Source organism: Mobula hypostoma, chromosome 8 (assembly GCF_963921235.1).
Source record: "Mobula hypostoma chromosome 8, sMobHyp1.1, whole genome shotgun sequence".
NCBI classification, from domain to species: domain Eukaryota; kingdom Metazoa; phylum Chordata; class Chondrichthyes; order Myliobatiformes; family Myliobatidae; genus Mobula; species Mobula hypostoma.
The window spans coordinates 129,592,952-129,619,764 of record NC_086104.1 but is presented as its reverse complement, the minus strand read 5'-3'; the positions used below and the strand labels follow the sequence as shown (position 1 = coordinate 129,619,764).

Genomic DNA, 26,813 nt, shown 5'->3' with positions numbered 1-26,813 from the left:
CTTACCTACTATCATTCCAACCTCACAGCTGTGGTCTTCATAGTAACAAGAAATCATTGTTGCAACTGTGTCATTCACCATGGCAACCACGTCCATTTCAAACTCCTATAAAAAAAGAAAAGTTTATACTCTCCAATATAATTTATTTAAATATAGGAGGTTGAGTAATATGAGGGGTGATTGATAAGTTCATGGCCTAAGGTAGAAGGAGTCAATTTTAAAAAACCTAGCACATTTATTTTTCATCATAGTCCCCTCCTACATGTACACACTTAGTCCAGCGGTCGTGGAGCATACGGATCCCTTGTTTGTAGAATTTGGAGTCTTGGACTTCCAGAACTGGTCCACAGCAGGGGTGATTGATAAGTTCATGGCCTAAGGTAGAAGGAGATGAGTTATTAACTTCAAACTTTCTGCATAATCACTCAAAGAGTTGAACTGCATGTGAATGCAACGAGAGCTGTATAACTCATCTCCTTCTACCTTAGGCGACGAACTTATCAATCACCCCTGCTGTGGACCACTTCTGCAAAGGAGGGATCCGTGTGCTCCACGACCGCTGGACTAAGTGTGTACATGTAGGAGGGGACTATGTTGAAAAATAAATAAGCTAGGTTTTCTGAAATTGACTCTTTCTATCTTAGGTCATGAACTTATCAATCACCCCTTGTATGTGTATTGTAAGTGAAAAAAGGTTCATATCAGATTAGAAGATTACATATCAAGAACCAGAGTTCTATATTGCACTGAACAATCCAGTTCCCACTAGAGAGAGGAAACATTAACTTCCCAACTCAGTTCAAAAGGTGAATATTTGTATAGTAAAAGCATTCTTCAAATCTAAGCTATTTTAGTCATGATAATATGATAAACTGAGTATTGTTCATAGTTGGAAAACAGACCTTTCAATATTAAACCAGTGCTATAGTGCTAATTTCCAAATTCAAGATGTGGGAAAAGATTCATTTATTTATTTTTACTGAGATATAGCATAGAGTAAACCCTTTTGGGCCTTTAAGCCACACCTCCCAGCAAACCCCCAATTTAATCCTAGCCTACTCATGGGACAATTTACAATGAACCTACCAACCGGTACATCTTTGGGCTGTGTGAGGAAACCGGAGCACTCAGAGGAAACCCACACGTTCACGGGGGGAGCGTGCAAACTCCTTACAGGCAGCGGCGGGAAGTGGTTTTGGATAATTGATATTCTAGTGCCATCGGTGTAGATGTATCTTGGCAGACGGAATTTTTATGCCACCAAGAATGAAACACATTTCATATTTTTTGCAAAAGATATACAAGAAGATAAGAAATAAGAGCAGGAATAGGCCATCCATTCTTTTAAAGACTGCACTGCCATTAATTCATATTCAGATTCATTTATTTATCACATGTACAGTACATTGAAACATACAGCCAATCCAACCTTAGGATGCCCTATGGAGAGCCTGCAAGTGTCCTCACACGTTCTGGTGCCAACATAGCATTCTCCACAATGTTCAGCAGAACAACACAAGCAGCTAACGACACAGATTCTGCAGGTGCTGGAAATCCAGATTAACGCAGATACAATGCTGGAGGAACTCAGCAGCTCAGGCAACGTCAATAGTGAGGAGTAAGATTTGACGTTTAGAGTATTTTGTATGTGTAACAGCAAAACAAGCCCCTTTCCTCCCACACACTCACACCCACCGATTGTCCTCTTTCCTCAGAAGGGGCCGCCTCTAGGCCTCGAGTCCACAAACATCAGGCCTCTGACTACTACAGTGGTCTCGCAGACCTAAGACTTCGGCATCCGGGACTTGACGTCCAAATAACCTACAGGCTTTGATTTTCGGTATCAACCCCAGAACTCTCTCGTATTGGGACCTCAAACTCACGGACTTAAACACCGGACTGGCTGATAACAGAGTTCTGAACTCTGAACTCACTGACTCATGTACCTCAGGGACCCACTGACTTTGGAGGAGTCACTGACCAGGAGGGGAGCACGAACCTCCTTATCCTTACTGGTCTTCGTTCATAGCATTTTCTGTCCTGATATCCGTTCACAGATGTCTTCTTCACACATCCATATAACTGGCTTTTGACTAAGGAGCCTCTGGCCTGACCTCTAACTCCCTCTACATCTCTGTCCTAAACTCTAACCTGACCCCTAACCCACTCCATTCTCAAAACCATCCCTAAAAACATTTAAGTTTATTACTCTGTGTCATTTTCCTGCAAAGTCCCTGCATCCTTTGATAAATGTCCAAAAATCCATCAATTTCTGCTTTGAATTAAAACAATGACCCAACTTCCCCACAAGCAGAGAATTCCAAAGATTCACCACCCTGTAAGAGAAGTAGCTTCACTTCACCTCAGTCATAAATAGCTAGCTGCTTATTCTGAAATTCTGCCCTTGGTCCTATATTCCTCAGCCAGAAGAATCATTCTACCTGCATCTACTCAATCAGGCCCTTCATGAATGCTGTAGTTTCATTCTCTAAACTATAAACTATACAGTCTCACTGCTGCTCAATATACAATTATACAGCAAACCAGTTATTCCAATGATCAGCAAGTACATCCTTTCTTATGCAAGACAACCAAAACTGGCATATCATACTCAAACTGTGGTCTCAAGGTCCTTCAAGTCCAATAAGCCTTCCTCACTCTTGTATTCAAATCCTCTTCTAATAGAAGCTAACGTATCATTTGCCCTCTTAATTGTTTACTACACTAGCAAGTTTAGCAAGTGGCAAACTATACTCTTATTTCCTTTGAACAGCGTCATGCTCCATCTTTCACCATTCAACAAATACTTCACTCTGCACCAACAAGACTCCTCACATCATATTTAGTCTGCCATGTCGGCAATTCATTTGGCTTGTCTATCTCCCCTTGAAGCATCTTTACATGCTCATCCTTGTCATAATCCCACCCCATTTAGCGTCAACAGCAAAATTAATAATATGACATTTTACCATCCCGGCAAAATAGACAATACAGATTGTAAAAAACTGATGCCCAAACACCAATCACTATTATACACCATTTCTCACAACCTGCCAGCTTTTACTTCCTTTTCATCCAATAAGCAATCTCAATTCATGTCAGTGTCCTACCCCAATTCCACATATTCTAAACTTAAAAATCTTTGGATAAGATCTTATCAAAAGTCAAATGCATCACATTCACTGATCCTTGGTTGTGTACTCTACTAGTCACATCCTGAAAGAACTCTTCGCAGATTTCCCTTTTTGTAAATCCATATTGGCTCTGCTTAGTCTCAATTCTTTTCAACATGTTCTTTTATTACATCTTTCAATAAAAATTGCAATACTTTCCCTAAATCTGCAAACAAGTCCCTTGTTTTCTTTCTCCCCAAATTCTTAAATAGTGGCATCACACTACATAGTCTCCAGTCCACTGGTACAATATTTTCTCAGCTCTGATTATTCAAGGATTCAGCCTCTACACAAGGAATTCCAAAGGCTCACAACAATTTGAGAGAATAAATCCTTCCTCATTTCAATAATAAACGTGTGTTCCCTATTCTGAGACCTTTGTTCCTTGGCTCTCCTACAAGGGAAACATTCTCCTAGCACTCACCCGTTATCTCTGAGAATTTTGTATATCCAATATAAGACCATCTTTATACTCAGAGAATAGTTGGGATTTGGTACTGCCAGGAAGGACAGAGTCAATCAGGGATTTCATAAGGGAATGGGGTAGGGTCTCAAAGGAAAATTATTTTAAGAATTCAGGGCAGGGAAATGTAGTAGAGGAGTTTCGTACTCAGCAGTTGACACGGACTTCTTGGCAAAATGGCTTCTGCTTGTCCATAATTATTCTATAAAGTATCTTAGCTTATTTATAAACTAACTGACCACAACATTGTATAAGGGGATGCTCAGAATTCCCAACTCACCCCTCTCCTTTTAATTGCATCACGAAGCAGTCCTACCACATTGTTTCCCTCAGCTCCTGATGCCTTAAATCCTTTGGTCCAATTCAGAAGGATCCCCTGTAAAGAAAGGGAAGTGTGAGTACAATGCATTATTCTGCACAAGAAAATTCAAGTCATCTGTTGGGATGGCTATACGCGGTCTTTCCATTTGAGAGTGCAGACATATTACCCACTGTTATAGACTGGTAAATGGATCCAAGGAGAGAAAACTTAAAGCACCTTCCTAACCAAAAGAGGCTTGTATTCCCTTTGATGTGAATGTATTTAAAGGCAGATCCCAGAGGTGAAATGACAATTTTATCAATAATCAGAACCTTTGCAGATAAAGGTAACTGTTATAGAAGACCCCAATCAGTTAAGTTAGACAACCTCTCCTCCTCTACTCTCACTGTGAACACTGGCGTGCCTCAAGGCTGTGTGCTAAGCCCTCTTCTGTACTCCCTTTTCACCTATGACTGCGTTCCTGTACATGGTTCTAACTCCATAATCAAGTTCGCAGACGACACCACGGTGGTTGCCCTGATCAGAGGGGATGACAAGACGGCCTACAGGGACAAGGTCCAGCACCTGGCCACGTGCTGTGCCGACAACAACCTGACCCTTAACACCCAGAAGACCAAGGAGATCATTGCAGTCTTCAGTCATGCTAAGAGCCACACTCACGTCCCCATCTACATCAACAGAGCGGTAGTGGAGCGTGTACCAAGCTTCAAATTTCTTGGTGTCCACATTTCCGAGGATCTCACCTGGTCCCTGAACTCCTCCATCCTGATCAAAAAGGCGCAACAGTGCCTTTATTTCCTGTGGAGCATCAAGAAAGCTCACCTCTGTCCCAGGATACTGACGGATTTTCACTGCTGTACCATTGAGAGCATACTCACCAACTGCATCTCAGTGTGATATGGCAATTGTCCCGTATCGGACTGCAAAGCACCCCAGTGTGTGGTGAAAACTGCCCAGCGGATTATCGGCACCCAATTGCCCACCATTGAGAACATCTACCATAAATGTTGCCTGGGCGGGGTGAAAAGCATTATCAAGGATGGATCTCACCCTAACCATGGACTTTTTACTCTCCTCCCATCCGGTAGACGCTACAGGAGCCTCCACTCCTGCACCAGCAGGCACAGGAAGAGCTTCTTCCCTGAGGCTGTGACTGCTGAACCTCACATCACAGCGCTAAGCAGTATTGCATCCGTATTGTACTGTCTCAGTACTTTTATATTTGTGTGCTGTAGCACTTACTTTTTATTCACAGTTATTTTGTAAATAACACCATTCTTTGCATTTCTGGTCAGATGCTAACTGTATTTCATTGGCTTTGTATCTGTACTCAGCACAATGACAATAAAGTTGAATCTAATCTAATCTAATTTAATTACAGTGCATTTGTGTTTCTTGTACTACATGCCTTACGAGTCCCAATAATGATATCCATGAAGTTTCTCACCTTGTCAATATCTTCATGTCGGACTGGGAATGAAAACGTAAATCCAAGAGGCAGCTTCTTGTCTTTCATGTTGTATTGATCCAGGAATTTGGAAATACACTCAGCAATGTAATCAAAGAGCTAACAAGAACATGCAAGCAATGTTAGTGAGAATGATCATAATCACAGAAAACCCAATTGATAGAGAAGCACTGAAATAAAATTAAGAACCTGTTGCCTCAGAAGATTTTTTTATTTAAATTTAGATCAATCTATCATTTCTATCAATCTGAAGCAATAAGTTTGTAAAACCCTTACAATTTCTGCTGTGTCTGTCATAACATCGGTGGGAATGGAATACATTTGGTTGTTGGTAGCAATTTTCCAACTTTTAGTTTCATCTTCTGCTACCTTCACCAACATCACACGGAAATTTGTGCCTCCCAGATCCAGCGCCAGGAAATCACCCACCTCTAAAAGACAAGGTAATAATGCGTCATACAAGTATGTATATGGACACATTTTAAAGAAAAGTCAATTAGATAATCAAAAGTTGAAAATATTCACTTTCAGGCCCAAAGTCCAACTTTGTGAGATTCCTGAACAGAAGGCTTAAAAGCTAAAGGGAGGTAGACTTAAAGTGTTCTCACCATAATGTCTTCTTTGTTTCCTGTGTGATGTTTCATCCTTAGTGATTCAAACCGCATCTCAAATAACCTTGCTGTTTGCCCTCCATCTTCGCTTCCTTTCTATCTGCACTCAACCACTTGAATAATCCAAAGCATATGATCGAACAACCTACTGGCCTTGATACTTATCATAAATCGTGCCATCTCTAGTCTTTGCATCACACTCCACCTTCTTCCCTCCGCCTCCTTCTTCATACCCCTCCTTCCTTGCACCACCTCTCTTCTTTATGTATCTATCCCTGGGAAAAGCTCCCTCCCATTTCAACAAGAGTAAAATTTTGCAGATTCCATAGATCGGAAATGAAACTTGAAAATGCTAAAAATATTCACAAACAACAAGCAATGGAAAGAGAAGCTGAGTTCATAAGGCAGGTTAGTGTCCTTTCATCAGATAAATTGTAAACAAAATAAGTTTTAAGGCGCAGGGAAAAGATGCAAGAAGGATAGGGAGATTGAGTGAAAGAGGATGCCGAGGCTACTGGAGAACTACAGGTACATCTGTAGGAAGTGGTGAAAGGAGAAGAATGAAGTGAATGAGCAAGAGGAGGGTGTAAAGAGGTCTCTAGAAGATACAGATATGCTAAGTGAATAAGGCAGAACATTTCAGATAAAATATGTGAAACCATCTACCTTGATGATGAGGCGAGATTAAATAGGCCAGGATTGTGTTCTCCAATATTCATAAAAATAATAGGTGATTTCTTTGGAAATGACAGAATGTTTCAGGATACTAGAATCAGAACCACAGTTTCAGAATAAAGTGTAGGCCTCTTTGGACCGATATAGGAGAAATTTCTGCACTAAGAATGAGTGAAGAATCTTTTTAGTTCTCTACCCCAGAGGGCAGTTGCGAAATAATAAATTTCATGACATGTCAGTGATATTAAACCTGATTCTGATTCAGTTAAGACTTGGTGATAAAGTTCATCCAAAACAGAGATCAATAGATTTCCAGATGTGAAAGGAACCGTTGGATGTAGGGATACTGCAGGAGCATGATGCAGGGGTTAGAAGGTTAACCATCCATGGCTCAAAGTGCCAGATGCCTTATTCTTGCTCCTAGTTCTGATGTTACCTCAGTGAGGGAGCAGAAAAAAATAAACTGATATCATAAGATACAAAATTGGAGTAGCCATAATTGCCACGTGGGAAAATGATGTCTTATTCCTGATGCTTATGATTAGCTTCATTGATAAAGTGTAGGAGGACAAAGTCAGAGTGGGAGTAAGATGCAGAAATAAATAGAAGGAAAACTGAAAGATCACATTCATTTATATGAACTAAATGGAGTTATTCACTCTCTCTCATCCTCACCCACTCACTCATTTGAAACATGGCTGCATAAGTTAGTGGTTTATTTTCAGAAGGCCTTTGACAAGGTGACACACATAAGGCTGCTTAACAAGCTAAGAGCCCTTGGTGTTACAGGAAAGATTCGAGCAAGGATAAAGCAGTGGCTGATTGGCAGGAGGCAAAGAGTGGGAATAAAGGGAGCCTTTTCTGGTTGGATGCTGATGAGTCGGTGTTTGGACCCATTTGTTCTTCATTATATGGATGATGGGATTGATGGCTTTATTGCAAAATTTGCAGACCATATGAAGATAGGTGGAGGGGTAGGTAGTTTTGCTGTAGTAGAGAGGCTACAGATGGACTAGATTAGGAGAATGGGCAAAGAAATGGCAGATGGATGGCAGTGTCATGAAGTGTGTGGTCATGCACTTTGGTAGAAGAAATGAAAAGGTTGACTGTTTTCTAAATAGAGAGAAAATACAAAAAAAATATGAGGGGGCTTAAATGAACTTGGGAGTCCTTGTGCAGGATTCCCTGAAGATTAATTTGCATGTTGAGCCTGTGGTGTGGAAGGCAAGTGCAATGTTAGCATTGCTTTCAAGAGGACTAGAATATAAAAACAAGGATTTAATGTTGAAAGCTTATAAAGCACTGGTGAGACCTCACTTGAGAGTATTGTGAGCAGTTTTGGGCCCCTTATCTTAGAAAGAATGTGCCGACATTGGACAGGGTTCAAAGAGGTTCGTGAAAATGATTCTAGGACCAAATGGCTTGTCATATGAAAAGGATTTGATGGCTCTGGGGCTGTATTCACTGTAATTCAGAAGAATGAGGGGTGACCTCATTGAAACCTATTGAATAGTGAAAGGGCTTGACAGAGTGGATGTGGAAAGGGTGTTTCCTATGGTGGGAGAGTCTAAGACCAGAGGACACAGCCCCAGAATAGAGGGGTGTCTTTTTAGAATGGAGATAAGGAGGAATATCATTACCCAGAGAGTGGTGAATCTCTGGAATTCTTTGCCACAGGCAGCTTTGGAGGCCAAGTCTTTATGTATATTTAAGGCAGAGGATGATAAATAATTGACTGGTCAGGGCATGAAGGGATATGGGGAGAAGGCAAGAGACTGGGGCTGAGAGGAAAACTGGATCAGCCATGATGAAATGGTAGAGCAGACTTGATGGGCTAAAATGGCCTAATTCTGCTCTTATATCTTATGGTCTTATAGATAAGCCTCTGATTCAGCTGCATCTGGAGTTTTGAATTCAATTCCTGTTGTCACGTTACAGGAAGGATGTAGAGGCTTTGGTGAACATATTGAAGAGGTTCACCAAGTTGATGCCTGGATTAGAAGGCAAATGGTATAAGAAGAGGTTGGGCAAATGTGTTGTATTGGTTATTCTGCAGTGGTGGAGGTTGAGAGGAGACCTGATTGAGATTATAAGAAGCATAGGTAGAGTAGAGGGCCAACATCTTTCTCTCCAGGGTTGAAATATCTAATGCCAGAAGACATTTAGGTTAAAGGGTATAAACTCAAAGGAGATGTGCAGGGCAACTTTTACTGGGCACTCCTAATCAAAGAAGCAAAGGGCCTCAGGTCACCTTAGTGTGAGATGGTGGTATGGAGGATTAGGAGTTCATGGTGAAAGTGTGCTGGCTAGGGCCAGAAATCTTATAAATCTTAAGGTTTCAACTCACTAATCTTGGTCCTCAGAACAAGGCTGCAGTACCAGATGGATATCAGAGACTGTTGTGTACTCTGCTTCACAGAGACACGTCTTGCCCCTAGCACTCCAGCCTGAAGGCTCCACCATCCACTGCATGAACCAGATGGAGGCATCAGGTAAAGCCAGAAGTGGCAGCGTTTACTTCATGATTAATTCTTTGTTAAAGTTCTGTCTCGGTCCTACTCCCTCAACATGGAGCATCTTGCAGTCAAGTGTGGTCCATTCTATCCGTAGGGGTAGTTCTCTGTCGCCATCCTGGTTAATAGTATTCATTCCTCTAGAGGAGCTGAGTACTGCGATCAAGTCAGGACTCAGTTTGCCCTGATGCATATCCAGTCATTGCAGGGGACCTCAAATGAGGAATTATATGCAGAACCTAACTGACATATTGGCAGCTTAACCAGTCGTGCTGTGAGAATAACGTACGCACAAAGAAGTGCTTGTTCCATGAGAAGCTTCTTGGTCTATCCTTCTCTGAATGTTATAACAATGTATAACAGCGACTCCACACAGTATTCTGGGCTCACTTGGCTGCAGAACTTCTCAAGCTCGGTGAGCAGAGACTCTATGTGAGCAAGCTTGCTAATAAACAGTATGTACATTTAAGTAAACTGTGTTTTAACAGTTATTCCTTGGGTCTGAACCTAAAGTCCTCTGGTAGAGAGGCAGATTGACACAACCAGGGCAGTTTGAAGAAGTCTCTGACAAACTACCACAAACCAACATGTCACCTGCAGAACCAGAGCCAACACCCTTGACCAAAGTTCAAAAAGTTCAAAGTAAATTGTATTATCTGAGTACATATATGCCACCACATACAACCCTGAGATTCAGTTTCCTGTGGGCATTCTCAGCAAGTCTATAGAATACGAACTATAACAGGATCAATAAAAGATCAAGTAGAGTGCAGAAAACAATAAAAAGTAAAACTGCAAATATAAATAAACAGCAATAAGTAATGAGAACATGAACAAACAAGGTAAAGAGCCCTTGAAGTGAGACCATTTTTTGTGGGAACATCTCAATGGATGGGCAAGAGAGTGTATTTATCCCCTTTTGTTCAAGAGCCTGATGGTTGAGGGGTAGTAATTGTTCTTGAACCTGGTGGTTTAAGTCCTGAGGGTCTTGAGCCTTCTAAAAAACACCACACACAAACTATGCTGGAGGAACCCAGAAGGCCAGGCAGCATCTATGGAAAAAAGTACAGTCGGCGTTTTGGGCTGAGATCCTTTAACAGGACCCCTAGATGCTGCCTGGCCTGCTGAGTTCCTTTAGCAAAGTCGGTGTGTGTTGCTTGGATATCCAGCATTTGCAGATTGTCTCTTGGTTGTCTTTTGAGCTTTGTTCCTGATGGCATCGGTGAGAACTATTACACCACAATCAGGAATGCTTACCATGCCTTTCTGTGGCCACACTTTGGCAAGTCTGATCACCTGGCTGTACTTCTACTCCCAGTCTACAAGCAGAGACTACAGACCCCAGCACCAGTGGTGGGGACTGCTGAGGTATGATCAAGGGAGGTGGTTAAACATTTATAGGACTGCTTTGAATTAATGGACTGGACTATAGTCAGTGATTTATCTTCGGACCTGAATGAATATGGCACAGCCATCACCAACTTTCATGCAGACCTGTGTGGATGAGAATGTGCCATTGAGAACATACCAAGCTTTTTTTACCCAAATCAGAAACCCTGGATAAACAAAATGATTTGCAGTCTGCTGAGGGCTAGTTCTGTGGCATTCAAGACCAGTGATCCAGATTCCTAAAGAAGTCCAGACATTCCCTATGGAAACCATACTGAGAGCAAAAAGGCAATTCCTTGTGAAATTCGAGACACAACTGGATGCACGATAGCTGTGGCAGGGTTTACATACCATTAATTCCTATAAGGCAAAACCTATCAGCATAAATGTAGTAATGCTTAACTCCCTGATGAGCTCAGTGTCTTTTATGAATGCTTTGAAAGGGAGAATAACACTACATCTGTGTGAATCCCACAGCATTCGATCCTTGTCTCAGAAGCTGATGTCAGAACATCCCCCAAAATGAAGGCATTGGGCCCGATTGGCATATCTAGCCAGGTACTGGAAACCTATCCCACCAACTGAAGGACATCTTCAACTTCTGACTGCTGACGTTCCAATCTGCTTCAAAAGGGCAGCGATCATTCTGTTGGCCAAGAAGATCAGGGTGAGCTGCCTCAACAACTGTCACCCAGTAACACTTATTTATGTCATAATGAAACGCCTTGAGAGGGTGGTCACAGCTAGAATTAAATCCTGCCTCAGCTGGGACTGCAATTAGCTTACTGCCACAACAGATCTACAGTAGATGTGATCTCATGAGACAACTTACTTTATAAGTATTCTCCTTTACATCATGATTTTGAGCACCTAGACAACAGCAAAACATACATCAGACTGTTTATTGACTACAGCTCAGCATTCAATACCATCATCCCTTCAGTATCATCCTAACCTGGCCCTTTGTACTCTCCTCTGCAACTGGTTCCTCGACTTCCTGACCGGGAGATAACAAGAGGTATGGATTGGTAATAACATCTCCTCCTCATTGACAACCAACACAGGCACACATTAAGGATGCATCAAACGACATGACTAAATCTGCAAATGACACCACATTTGTTGGTAAAATCACAGATGGTGACATACAAGAGTAATTATAATTGGCTGGTTGAATGGTATCACAACAATAACCTCACACTCAACGTCAGCAAGACCAAGGAATTGATTGTGGATTTTAGGAAACAGAAGTTGGGAGAACACATACCAGTCCTCACTGAGGGGTCAGTAGTGGAAAGGGTGAGCAGATTCAAGTTCCTAGGTGTCAGCGGCCCAACATATTCATGCAATGCGATCATGAAGAAAGCATGCTAAAGTTCAAATTAAATTTATTATCAAAGTGGATATTTGTCACTATATACAACCTTAAGATTCATTTTCTTGCCGGCGTACTCAATAAGTCCAATAACCATAATAGAATCAATGAAAACCGTCCAACTAGGGTGTTCAACCAGAGTACAGAAGACACTAAACTGTACAAATAAAAAATAAATAAATAAACAAACAAACAATAAATATTGAGAACACGAGATGAAGAGACCTTGATAGTGAGTCTGTTGGTCGTGGGAACATTTTGATGATGGAACAAGTGAAGTTGAGTATTAATAACACTTTATTAATAACAATCAATGCTAACAATGGAGTGCAGCAGAGACACAGGTGAGAAATAATTGAGGGAAGTGAAGGCGAGTGGTGGTGGAGATGGAGTGAAGGTATGGTCGAGGCAGGTGAAAGCGGAGGTGGAGTGGAAGCAGCGTCACGGCAGAGTCATGATGTCCCTGACAGTGAGGAAAGTCCCGATATCTGATCGATTTAAGTACCAGGCTGGATTGGAAAGGTCAGATATGGGTTGAATCATGGCAGTGAGGTTCAGGCCCTAGTGCAGTCCAAGAACGAGGAACAATCCAATGTCTGGATGTCTTAAGTGCCGGGCCAGATTGAAAAAGTCAGGGTTGCCAGGACCGGTGGCAAGGGCCGGTTCTGCGTGCTGCTCCATTACATTTACTGAGCTCCACATTGAACTGAGGGCGTAGCCTGCTCTGGCTACAGTGATGCCTGGCTTCGCTTCTGTGGTCTTGTAACATTTACCTGGCTTTGCAATGAACTGAGGGTGTGGTCTGCTCCAGCTGTAGTGATACCTGACTTGACTTCATGTCTTTTGAAAAACTTCATTCCTGAAGCTATTTGATTACTTTTATTGTTTGTACAATTTGTTTCTCTCTCTCTCTCTCTCTCTCTCTCTCTCTCTCTCTCTCTCTACACACACAATGGGTGTTTGATGGTCTTTTTTTTAATGGGCTCGTTTGAAGTTTATTTGTTTTGTGGCTGTCTGTAAGGAGATTCATCTCAAGGTTGTATAATGTATACATACTTTGATAATAAATGTACTTTGAACTGTGCTTAGCCACCCAGTCATAAGTGTAAAGTGAGTAGATCAGGGGACTGAGCACATGGCCTTGTGGTGCACCTGTGCTGATGGAAATTGTGGAGGAGATGTTGTTGCCAATCCGAACTGACTGGGGTCTGCAAATGAGGAAATCCAGGATCCAATTGACAAGGAGGTATTGAGGCCAAGGTCTTGAAGCTTATTGATTAGTTTTGCGGGGATGTTGGTGTTCATTGCTGAGCTGTATTCGAGAAAGAGCATCCTGATGTATGCGTCTTTGCTGTCCAGATGTTCCAGGGTTGAGTCAAGAGGCAATGAGATGGCATCTGCTGTGGACCTGCTGCACTGGTAAGCAAATTGGAAGGGATCCAAGTCGTTTTTCAAACGGGAGTTGATACGTTTCATTTCCACCCTCTCAAAATACTTCATCACTGTGGGCTTAAGTGCAACTGAATGATAGTCACTGAGGCAGATCACCACACTCTTCTTGGGAACTGGTATAACTGAAGCATGCTTGAAGCAGCTGGGGACCGTACACTGCTGAAGTGAGAGGTTAAAGATCTTAGTGAACACTCCAGTTGATCGATACAGGTCTTTAGCACTTGGCCAGGTACCCCATATAGGCTCGATGCTTTTCGTGGGTTCACTCTCTTAAAGGCTGCTTGTACATTGGCCTCAAAGACTGAAATCAAAGGATCATTGGAGGATGTGGGAGTTTGTGATGGTTCCCCCATGACTGACAGTCAAAGTGAGCATAACCAGCGGCTATACTTCATTAGAATTTGAGATTTGATGTGTCACCAATAACTCTCACAAATTTCTATAGGCATAGAGTGGAGAGCATTCTGACAGGTTGCATCACAGTCTGGTATAGAGGCTCCAACGCACAAGATTGAAAAAGGGTACAGGGGGTTGTAGTCAGCTCTATCACGGGCACAACCCTCCCCACCATCAAGGAGATCGTCAGCAACAACAAACAACAAACTCCATGTCATGTATAACAGTGATAATAAACCTAATTCTGATCCATTGTCTGAAGATGGTGCAGTACAGCAAAGGCAGGTTGGTAGAGGACTTTTAACTTGCAGTTGTTAAATACAAGGCCTAATCTCTTATTTGTTTCACTGAATGAATTGACAATGACTTGGCGATCAGCTTCTGACTATGCAACTTCAGATGTCCACTGCACGTTGCAACTGAACTAATATGGTTGGGGAGACTCTGGTTGTGAAGTATATGCACCATTAGTGCTGCGGAATAGTTTTACTCCAGTGGAAAGGTCTTTGGATATGAAGTGCAACATCAAGGCAAGAAATGAAAATAAGGAATGAGAGCAGTCGTACAGCTTGTTTGATAATGGTCTTTACTGTGATTGATTGTTGTGATCCAGATCAATTCCAATATATTGTTTGAAAAAGGTAGTAGGGATAGTCCGGGTAATTATAGACCAGTGAGCCTTATGTCTGTGGTGGGAAAGCTGTTGGAAAAGATTCCTAGAGATAGGATCTATGGGCATTTAGAGAATCATGGTCTGATCAGGGATAGTCAGCATGGCTTTGTGAAGGGCAGATCATGTCTAACAAGCCTGATAGAGTTCTTTGAGGAGATGACCAGGCATATAGATGAGGGTAGTGCAGTGGATGTGATCTATATGGATTTTAGTAAGGCATTTGACAAGGTTCTACACGGTAGGCTTATTCAGAAAGTCAGAAGGCATGGGATCCAGGGAAGTTTGGCCAGGTGAATTCAGAATTGGCTTGCCTGCAGAAGGCAGAGGGTGGTGGTGGAGGGAGTACATTCATATTGGAGGATTGTGACTAGTGGTGTCCCACAAGGATTGGTTCTGGGACCTCTACTTTTCGTGATTTTTATTAACGACCTGGATGTGAGGGTAGAAGGGTGGGTTGGCAAGTTTGCAGATGACACAAAGGTTGGTGGTGTTGTGGATAGTGTAGAGGATTGTCAAAAAGATTGCAGAGAGACATTGATAAGATGCAGAAGTGGGCTGAGAAGTGGCAGATGGAGTTCAACCCAGAGAAGTGTGAGGTGGTACACTTTGGAAGGACAAACTCCAAGGCAGAGTACAAAGTAAATGACGGGATACTTGGAAGTGTGGAGGAGCAGAGGGATCTTGGGGTACATGTACACAGATCCCTGAAAGTTGCCTCACTGGTAGACAGGGTAGTTAAGAAAGCTTATGGAGTGTTAGCTTTCATAATTCGAGGGATGGAGTTTAAGAGTCGCAGGGTAATGATGCAGCTCTATAAAACTCTGGTTAGGCCACACTTGGAGTACTGTGTCCATTTCTGGTCACCTCACTATAGGAAGGAGGTGGAAGCATTGGAAAGGGTACAGAGGAGACTTACCAAGATGCTGCCTGGTTTAGAGAGTATGCATTATGATCAGAGATTAAGGGAGCTAGGGCTTTACTCTTTGGAGAGAAGGAGGATGAGAGGAGACATGATAGAGGTGTACAAGATAATAAGAGGAATAGATAGAGTGAATAGCCAGCGCCTCTTCACCAAGGCACCACTGCTCAATACAAGAGGACATGGCTTTAAGGTAAGGGGTGGGAAGTTCAAGGGGGATATTAGAGGAAGGTTTTTTACTCAGAGAGTGGTTGGTGCGTGGGATGCACTGCCTGAGTCAGTGGTGGAGGTAGATACACTAGTGAAACTTAAGGGACTACTAGACAGGTATATGGAGGAATTTAAGTTGGGGACTTATATGGGAGGCAGGGCTTAAGGGTCGGCACGACAATGTGGGCCGAAGGGCCTGTACTGTGCTGTACTGTTCTGTGTTCTATATATGTGGCTGGTCAGCTTTGTTCTTGTCTCCAGAGCTAAGCTTATTCAAAGAACTGCAGCCTGTTCCCCCAGTTGCCATATCCTGCTCAGCCAACACCTATACTAGCTCCTATTAAGCCACATTACCTTTTAAAATTTTTATTCCTGTTTTCAAAATTTTACATGAACTGATCCTCCCTCTCATTTGAACCTGATATGACCTTGCAATCACTGAGAATTCAAGCCTCTTGCTCATCCCCAAATTTAATTGTTCCACCATTTGTACATTCTTTCAACTCTGAAATTTCCTCCCTTCTTATTCTTTTTCCTCCTTTACAACTCTCCTTAAAAACTTCCACCAAACCATCTACCCACATACAGGCAGAGCCTAAAACACAATGCTCCAGAGATGAGGACAACTAAGAGGAGGTCATGGGAGGCAGAGGAACAATTACAGGATTGTTTTGAGTCAGTGGACAGGGCTGTGTTCAAGCACAGATCCAGAGATCTGAATGAACACACTATGGTTGTAATGCACTTCATTAAAACAGCTGTAAATGAATATGTCTCCACTAAATTATTCAGCATCTTCCCCAATCAGACCCCCTGGATGAACCAAGAGATCCTAAATATGCTGAGAGCCAGATCGAAGGCATTCAAGTCTGGAGATCAAAAAAGCTACAAGAGGTGGATTTATGATCTTCAGAGAGCCAAGTCATGGGCAAAGTGGTGATTCTGAATCAAACAGGTATCAAAGAGGGACACCCAACAGCTGTGGCAGGGTTTGAATGCTACATGGGAGACAGCAGGGCTTTGCTTCTAGATAAACTCAATGCCTTCTATGCTTGCTTTGATCATCAAAACGTGAACGAATCATCGCAAACCCCCATATCTCCCAATGATCCTTTGATCTCAGTGTCTGAAGCTGATGCGTGGGCTGCCTGCAGGAGGGCAAATCCAAGGAAGTAACCAGACTGGATGGGGTACCTGGCCACATACTAAAGACCTGTAGTTGGTGTGTTTACTGAAATCTTTAACCCCTCGCTTAGGCTGTGTTTGGTACCCAGCTGCTTCAATTATACCAATGCCCCAGAAGAGTGTGGTGATCTGTCTGGATGACTATCACCCAGTTGCATTTACATTCACAGTGATGAAGTGCTTCGAGAGGATGATGAAATATATCAGCTCCTGCCTGAGAGGCGACTAGTATCCACTCCAATCTGCATACCAGACAACTGGTCCACAGCAGATGTCACCTCATTGGCTCTTCATTCAACCCTGGAACATCTGGACAGCAAAGATGTGTACATCAGGGTGCTCTTAATCAACTACAGCTCAGCATTTAATACCATCATCCCCTCAAAACTATCCTCCCGGGAGGGGGGAGAAGATGGTGACGCGACGGAGCGCGCGCGGCCACTTCAGTGATGAATATCTGTTATCTGTCAAGTAGGGGACCGTGCACAATTCTGATTTGATGGAGACGGACGTGAGTACATAGTGGAACATCTGGAAAACTTCTGAAATGCCCGCTTCGCTGCTGCTGCTACTGTGTGGTAACCGGAATCTCCGGAGCTGAAGGCCCCGAAATCCTTGGCTTTGCGTGTTTCAGCGGCCCGGGAGAGGTCGAAGGCGCTCGGCAGAGGATGGCGCTCGGGAGGCGGTATCAGAGAGGCTGCTCGGAAGCTCGGAGTTTTCGGACAGATGGACTCAGGGTCGGCTGCTTCCAAGGTATCGGCAAGTTGACGGTGCCTGGAGGTTTATGGCAGGGAGTTTCTCCCTTTTGCCGCCTGCTATCGGGGACTCGGGAGTTGATCGACTTGGGACTTTGAGACTTTTTTTTACCGTGCCCATGGTCTGTTCTTTATCAAATTATGGTATTACTTTGCACTGCTGTAACTATATGTTATAATTATGTGGTTCTGTCAGTGTTAGTCTTTGGTTTGTCCTGTTTTCTGTGATATCACTCCGGAGAAACATTGTATCATTTCTTAATGCACGTATGCATTTCTAAATGACAATAAAAGAGGACTGAGTGTTCTCATAATCTAAAAATCTAATCAATAAGCTCCATGACTTTTGTCTCAATACCTCCATTTTCAATTGGATCCTGGATTTTCTCATTTGGAGACCCCAGTCAGTCCGGATTGGCAGCAACATTTCTCCATGATCAGCGCAGGAGCACCAAAGAGCTGTGTGCTTAGCTCTCTGCTCTACTCACTTTACACCTATAACTATATGACTAAGCACAGCCCCAATACCATGTTCAACACTGTTGTGGGCCGAATCAAAGGTGGTGATGAATCAGCACACAGGAGGGAGACTGAAAACTTCTGGCTGTTACTATTTCAGAGGACCAGTCCTGGACCCAGCACATAAGTACAATTACAAAGAAAGCAAGGCAGTGCATCTACCTCCTTAAGAGTCTGCAGAGATTCAGCATGACATTTAAAAGTTTGACAAACTTCTATAGCTATGTAGTGGAGAGTGTATTGACTGGCTGCATCATGGCCTAGTATGGAGAGACCAATCCCTTTGAATGGAGAATCCTACTAAAGGCCCAGTACATGACAGGATTCGGCCCAATACATGACAGGTAAAGCCTTCCCAACCGTTCAGCACATCTTCATGAAATGCTGTCACGGGAAAGCAGCAACCATCGTCAGAAATCCTCGTCACCAGGCCATGCTCTTTTCCTGCTGCTGCCATCAGGTAGAAGGTACAAGAGCTGAAGAATCACACCATTATGTTCAAGAACAGTTCATACCCCACAGCCATGAGGCTCTTGAACAAAGGGGATAGCTGCACTCACTGACCCATCTATTAAGATGTTCCCACAACCAGCAGTTTCACTTTAAGGGCTCTTTATCTTGTTACTTCATGATCTTGTTATTTCATGCTATTTATTTATATTTGCATTTGCACAGTATGTTGTCTTCTGCACTCTACTTGATCTTTTATTGATCCTGTCATAGTTACTATTCTATAGATTTGTTGCGTATGCCAACAGGAAAATGAATCTCAAGGTTCTATATGGTGACACATATGTAAGGTCATAAGGACCATAAGATACAGGAGCAGAATTAGGCCATTTGGTTCCGCAATTTCATCATGGCTGATCCAATTTTCCTCAACCCCAATCTCTTGCCTTCTCCCTGTATCCCTTCATGTCCTGACCAATCAAGAATCTATCAATCTTTGCCTTAAATATACATAAAGACTTGGCATCCATAGAGCCTATGGCAAAGAATTCCACAGATTCACCACTCTCTGGCTAAAGAAATTCCTCCTCATCTCCATTCTAAAAGAATGCCCCTCTATTCTGAGGCTGTGTCCTCTGCTCTTAGACTCTCCCACCATAGGAAACATCCTCTCCACATCAACTCTATCAAGGCCTTTCGCCATTCGAAAGGTTTCAATGAGGTCAGCCTTCATTCTTCTGAGTTCTAGTGAATACAGGCCCAGAGCCATTAAACACTCTTCAAATGACAAGCCATTCAATCCTGGATTCATTTTCATAAACATCTTTTGAACCCTCTCCATTTTCAGCACATCTTTTCTAAGATAAGGGGCCCAAAACCTGCTCACAATACTCCAAGTGAGACCTCACCAGGGCTTTATAAAGTCTCAATATTACATCCTTGCTTTTATATTCTAGTCCTCTTGAAATGAATGCTAACATTGCATTTGTCTTCCTTAACACAGACTCAACCAGCAAATTAACCTTGGGGAATCTTGCACAAGGACTCCCACGTCCCCTTACACCTCAGGTTTTTGTATTTTTCCTCTCCATTTAGAGAATAGTCAACCCTTTCATTTCTTCTATCAAAGTGCATGACGATACACTTCTCATCACTGTATTCCATCTGCCATTTCTTTGCCCATTCTCCTAATCTAAGTTCTTCCATTGCCCCTCAACTTCCTCAAAACTACCTGCTCCTCCACCAGTCTTTATACCTTCTGCAAATTTTGCAACAAAGACCTCAATTTCATCATCCAAATCATTGACATATAAAGTAAAAAGAATCGTTCCAAACACAGGCTCCTGTGAAACACCGCTAGCCACCAGCATCCAACAAGGAAATCTCCCTTTAATCCCACTCTCTGCCTCCTGCCAATCAGCCACTGCTTTATCCATGCTAGTATCTTTCCTGTAATACCACGGGCTCGTAGCTTGTTAAGCAGCCTTATGTGTGGCATTTTGTCAAAAGCCTTCTGAAAATCCAAGTACACAACATCAACCGATTCTCCTTTGTCGACCCTACTTGTTATTTCTTCAAAGAATACCAACAGATTCATCAGGCAAGATTTTCACTTGGGGAAACTTTGCTGACCATGGCCTATTTTATCATGTGCCTCCAAGTACCCTGAGAGCTCATCTTTAATAATCAACTCCAACATCTTCCCAACCATTGAGATCAGACTATCTGGCCTATAGTTTCCTTTCTTCTGCCTCTCTCCCTTCTTGAGTGGAGTGACATTTGCAATTTTCCAGTCTTCCAGAACCATTCCAGAATCTAGTGATTCTTGAAAGATCATTACCATGCTTCCACAATCTCTTCAGCTACCTCTTTCAGAACCCTGAGGTGTACACCATCTGATCCAGTGACTTATCTACCTTCAGACCTTTCAGTTTCCCTAAAAATCTTCTCTCTATTTATGGTAACTTCACACACTTCATGACCCTTGACACCTAAAACTTCAATCATACTTCTAGTGTCTTCCACAGTGAGGAATGATGCAAAATACTTGTTCAGTTCATCTACCATTTCACTGTCCCCCATTACAACCTCTCCAGCGTAGTTTTCCAGCGGTCCGATATCCACTCACTCACGCCTCTTTTTTTACACTTTGTGTATCTGAAGAAACTTTTGGTACCTTCTTTAATATTATTGGCTAGCTTACTTTCATATTGCATCTTTACCCTCTTAATGACATGTTTAGTTGCCTTCTGTTGTTTTTTTAAAACTCTATCTGAAAGTTGAATGAGAAGCTTGGACTGACAATCAACACAATACTTTTAGTAACCCACTCCATTTGTCATTTAATTGAGACTCCAACAGTTCTCTTAGTAGTCCTGTAGAACAGGATGTTTCTCCCTGCTAGCCTGGTTGATTTTTATCTGGCTATCATCACATTCCCCATTGCGGGAGAGTACCAAAACCACTACAATTCCAGTACTGTACAACACACACGAAACCTGGAGAGAACTCAGCAAATCAGGCACCATCTATGGAGAGGAATGTGATCCGATTTGATTCCGGGTTTATTAACATTTTAACAGAAACAACATTTTGAAAGTGTTTCTATTTACAGAAATATACTCAGTGGTCACTTTATTGGGTACAGGAGTGGAACCCAGTGCGGTCTTTTGAGGCTGTAGCCCATTCACTTCAAGGTTCGATGCGCTGACATTGAGATACTCTTCTGTACACCACTGTTGTAACACAGTTATCTGAGTTACTGTCACCTTTCTGTCAGCTTGAACCAGTCTGGCCATTCTCCCCTGACCTCTCTCATTTACAAGGTGCTTTCACCAACAGGACTGCTGGGTTTTTTAAAAATGTTTTTTGCACCATATTCTGTAAATTTTAGAGACTGTTGTATAGGAAAAGCCCAGGAGATTAGCAGTTCGTGAGAAACTCAAACCATCTGTCTAGTACGAACAAACATTCCACCATCAAAGTCACTTAGATCATATTTATTCTCGATTCTGGTGTTTGATCTGAACAAAATTTAAGCCTCTTGACCATGTCTGCATGCTTTTATGATTGCTGATTTGTGATTGGCTGATTATATATTTGCATTAATGAGCAGGTATACAGATTATAGCTAATAAGGTGGCCAGTGAGTGCATATTAAAATGACCATTTATATAAAAATCCTGTTCATCAAATTGGTGATCATTAAGCTATTTTGACTCTCAGCTTATTTAAAAATTACCACTTAGTTTTCAATGCATTGCCTATTTTTTCCTATAATATCTTCCAACCATTTTTAACCAGCAATTTCAACATTGAATAGAAATTTGGATGGGTACAACAACATGGATGATAGGAGTATGGAAGGCTATGTTCTGAGTATAGGTAGATGGGGCTAGGCAGCAGGGACTCAATGGGCTGATGGGCCTGCTTCTATGCTGTAGTGCTCTATGACTCAATAACCATCCTCATTATCTGCACCTTAATTCTGGGCTCTTACGAATTCCTGATTTTAAGAAATCTATTATTGCCATTATTGCTTCTCTTTCGAGCACTGGAGTCCATTCCATCAATCTCTCTGCCTCACAACCCGGACCTTTCAGACAATTCTTAAAACCTATATTTTTAACCCTGTCCGAATATTTTGTCATGGGCTTGGAGTTATACTTTGTACGATAACACTCCTATGTATCATCTCAAGAAATTTAAAGGAATGCATAAATATATATTGTTGCTAATTGGTTATGGAGTGTATTGGGACACACTGAATACAGTACATATTTAAAAAGTCATGGCAAGTTCAATCAAGCATTTGGCATACAAGGAAATTGGGAGTATGAGGGGAAAAAATAGTCATTATTTTGTCTTCCAAAACTTGTGTTCCTCTAATCTTAAAGGGCTATGGAATTATCAACATTATCAGGTAGCTCCCTTTGGCAGTGAAAAAAATAAGCTGTGCAAAGATAGATGTCATGACCAGGTTCAAATTTCTTATGGCAGATGTTATACTGCGGTTATTGGATGTATCTATCTTATTATTTTTAGAATGTGTTGATACATAGTTATTCAGGATATTAGTTTTTCTACCTGAGCCATCTGGAGTTGAACGTACATAAGTGGGTAGCATCTTCACACTGGCTGTTTTATGAGTTTCCAACTTAAGGCCTTTCTCCATCTCCCGTTGTATTCGCCGTTTCACTTCCAGGAGCTCTTCTTTCCGGAGATGAAACTCTGATAAAATGTGCTGTACCTATTAAGTTAAAAACACCATAGAGCATATGAGGGACAGTTATCTACAGGCTTATACATATGGTTATGTATAGGGCACGCTCTACAATTCATATGTGTTGTAATCGTGGTAATTACGGGTAAGTTTTCCACTAAAATTTCTGTTTCTTTATTGCTTTAAGGTGAAGTTGGGGGAGGGGGAGATGTTTAAAGGAGATGTGCAGGGCAGGTATTTTTTATACAGAGAATGGTAGGTTCCTGGACTGTGTAGCCAGGGACGGTGGTGGAAGTATAAATAATAGTGGTGTTTAAGAGGCTTTTAGTTAGAAATATGAATGTGTAGTGAATGGAGGCGTATGGATCAAGTGCAGGCAAAGGAATTCGTTAATTTGGCATTTTTGTTCAGAACAGATAATCATGGGCTGAAAGGCCTATTCTTGAGCTGTACTGTTTTATGTTCCTCACTCACAGCTCCATATATTTCTCTATTTCAAATATTTATCTACTCTTTAATTAAAAGGAGAAATGAACATAATGTCAACAATTTCCTTTGGTAAAATACTGCATATGGTATGCTTAAAATCAACTTTCATTACTCGTTAATTGTTAAACAAGCTATGGAATAGCCAGTGAACATGATATTTATTGCATATGTGCAGAATATAAAGTAGATATATACTGTATATGCTAGTATGCATTGGATATAGAGGGGATAGGTGCAATCAGGATTTGTGAGGTATATCATATGTGCTGTATATGTGACAATGGTTATTTATAGTCCAGATTAAGTATGTGGTTAAAAAGCAACATCTGGATTCATTAATGCCAGACAAGCACAAGATGAAATATATTTTAGAAGCGATTTGTTCACTTGAGATGGGATTCTAAAGCAGCTCTTGGGCAAGGATATTGGTTCTGATCTAATCCCTGGTCAATATAAAAGCAAGTTTGAAATGAATATAATTTATAATGACTGTATTATTTCAAACCAGATTGGTATGAAAAATTGGGTGACAAACCTTTACTTTTGTCTTTTATAATAGCTAAGAACCTTTATTCTTATATTAATAAACCCTCTTCTGGTCACTGTACATGACTGATCATGGATTTTACAGAAGTAGGAAGGATTGTTCACCCTCATGGCCTGTAGGCTGATGGCGATGATTGATCACAATGTACAATATCGACCTCAGGGTGCAGACTCAATGACCAAATTCAGATTCATTTATTTATCGCACGTACATCGAAACATACAGTGAAATGTCCCATTTGCATTAACAACCAACATAACCTAAGGATGTGCTGGCAGTAGCCCGCAAGTGCGCTACACACTCTGGCACAAACACAACATGCCCGCAATGTTCAGCAGAATAATAGAAGCAACGACAACTACTACCCACTCACACACATAGACAGGCCCCGAGGACGAGGACCAGTGACAGTCCTCACACATATAGACAGCCCCCTGAGCCACCAATCTCCTGTCCCTTGCTTGGACTCGCAGACATCAGGCTTCTGACCTTTGGACATGCTGACCCAAGGGCTTTGATTTCTGGATGCCAGCTTCTGTCTTTGACCTTCAAGCTTCGACCTCTAAACTTGCTGATTGCTGGATTCACCCACCAGCTTCAAACTCTGCGTATTGCCTCCCAGAAACTGAGTTCTGGACAAGGTCTAATACACACAAAATGCTAGTGGAACGCAGCAGGCCAGGCAGCATCTATAGGAAGAAGTACAGTGGACATTTCAGGCCGAGACCCTTCACCAGGACTCATCTCTGTAGTTGCACAGACTTAACAACCTAGGGATCACCAGTGCTTGTGCCTCCTGCCCACATGGACCTCTGACCATGGGACTCGATGACTTGGGGGTAGGGTGTCACTAGCCCTCATCTTCAGGGCCTGCCGACCTGACCTGGCCTTTGACTGCAGAGCACTCTGACCTGGACACTGACCATCGGTTCCTGCCCCTGACTATTCATTTACTGTCCCTGACCTCTAACTACCCCTCATCCCTGTCCGCAAACCCTAACCTGACCCCTAACTCCCTGTCCTCAAAAAGCATCTCTTTGAACTTAAAAAAAAAACAATTAAGTCTGAGGCATAATCTTGACAGACTAAGGCGAGTCTTCTGAGTACTAATTTACCCTCTCCTGTGAAGGGAAAATGTGGGTCCTCAAAGGACCCTAATGCAGATCCTAATCAGGGCTGCAGTGGTTCAGGGGAGAAACTCAGTATGAGATTCTTAAGAACAATTAGAAACAGACGGTAAATGCTGGCTTTACCAGTGCACCCACATTCTTGAATATTAAATACACACACACAGTTAATTGTGACACATCTGCACCAGAACACTTTGGCCCAGTTAAACAGCTGCCCCAATTAGCCAAAGTTTCATGGAAATAGTTAAAAATGTATAAAAAAGACAAACTGAGTAAAAAATTATATATTTAAATGAAAATATAGAAAAATTAGAATACTACCAATATTACTACAGTACTATAAAACTGTGTATTAGTTCCTAATAGTTACTGACAATTAATTCATCCCGTGTACACAATGAACAAAGTCAGAGCAGACACATTCTTGAATATTAAATACACACACACACACACACACACACACACAGTTAATTGTGATACATCCAGACCAGTACATTTTGGCCCAGTTAAACAGCTGCCCCAATTAGCCAAAGTTTCATGGAAATAGTTAAAAATGTATAAAAAAGACAAACTGAGTAACAAATTATATATTTAAATGAAAATATAGAGAAATTAGAATACTACCAATATTACTACAGTACTATAAAACTGTGCATTAGTTCCTAATAGCTACTGATAATTAATTCATCCCGTGTACGCAATGAACAAAGTCAGCGCAGACACCAGGTGCAGATAATGGACTGTCTTCAAACGTTATTGACAACTGCATCCTCCAACTCTATAATTTCAATGTAACATTTAAGATGATTGTCGATACCTTCAAATTCTTCGTAGCTCTTAAGTTGCTGAAGTAGTGAAATCGTTTCATTTTCACTCCCGGCCGTTTCTGGCATCTCCAAACCTGAGTGCTTGAAACCGCAGTGAGCAAAACAGTTTAGAATTGTCTTACTGCTTATTTCTTGGCAACTATCAGTGACAAAAATCATTGTTTTTTTTTAAAAAACACAAACACATGCACTGACACTATCTAAAACCTCTTTGCTCTAAGTACTGTGTAGTGTCTGACGGCTACACAAGTGAATGTGACTGTGACTAGTTAGAACCTGTTTACCAATAGTTGTCTGTCCCAATTAAGTGTCATAGTGTCCCAAATAAACAAAGGGAATCCCAGCAATTTTCTTGATTAGATTTTGTTCTTTAAGAGTTGTCCCAAATAAGTAGCTGCCCTGATTCAACAGCACATGGTCTGCACTTTGAAAAGGACATTAATCTGCAAACAATGTTTGTTAATAATCACTGAAATTTATTTGTTAATGTGCTTAGTATGACTGTTCACCATCTTATTGTATTACCCAATTTTTCTCCCATAATTACAGTAACAGGAGAGGGGAGAAGATGGCGGCGCGACGGCAGTTCGCGCGGCCACTTCGGTGATGAATATCTGTTATCTGTCAAGTAGGGGACCGTGCACAATCCTGATTTGATGGAGACAGACGTGAGAGCACAGCGGAACATCTGGAAAACTTCTGAAATGCCTGCTTCGCTGCTGCTGCTACTGTGTGGTAACTGGAATCTCTGGAACAGAAGGCCCCGAAATCCTCGGTTTTACGTGTTTCAGCGGCCAGGGAGCGGTCGAAGGCGCTCGGCAGAGGATGGCGCTCGGGAAGCAGTATCAGAGAGGCTGCTCGGAAGCTCGGAGTTTTCGAACGGATGGACTCAGGGTCGGCAGCTTCCAAGGTATCGGCAAGTTGACGGTGCCTGGAGGTTTATGACAGGGAGTTTCTCCCTTTTGCCACCTGCTATCGGGGACTCGGGAGTCAATCAACTCGGGACTTTGAGACTTTTTTTTTACTGTGCCCATCGTCTGTTCTTTATCA

The 26,813-nt window shown here is 42.0% G+C and overlaps 1 protein-coding gene across 1 annotated transcript in view; it reads right to left on the bottom strand.

Moving 5' to 3' along the window:
- Positions 1-25,804, bottom strand: part of gck (glucokinase (hexokinase 4)) — a 44,271-nt gene extending 18,467 nt beyond the window's left edge. Inside the window, exons 1-6 of the mRNA XM_063057315.1 lie at positions 25,754-25,804; positions 22,635-22,797; positions 5,703-5,857; positions 5,406-5,525; positions 3,917-4,012; positions 6-105 (exon numbers count right to left, since the gene is read on the bottom strand). Of these exons, the coding sequence (XP_062913385.1) occupies positions 6-105; positions 3,917-4,012; positions 5,406-5,525; positions 5,703-5,857; positions 22,635-22,797; positions 25,754-25,804 (685 nt within the window). The remainder of the gene's footprint in view (positions 1-5; positions 106-3,916; positions 4,013-5,405; positions 5,526-5,702; positions 5,858-22,634; positions 22,798-25,753) is intronic.
- Positions 25,805-26,813: the final 1,009 nt, after the last annotated feature.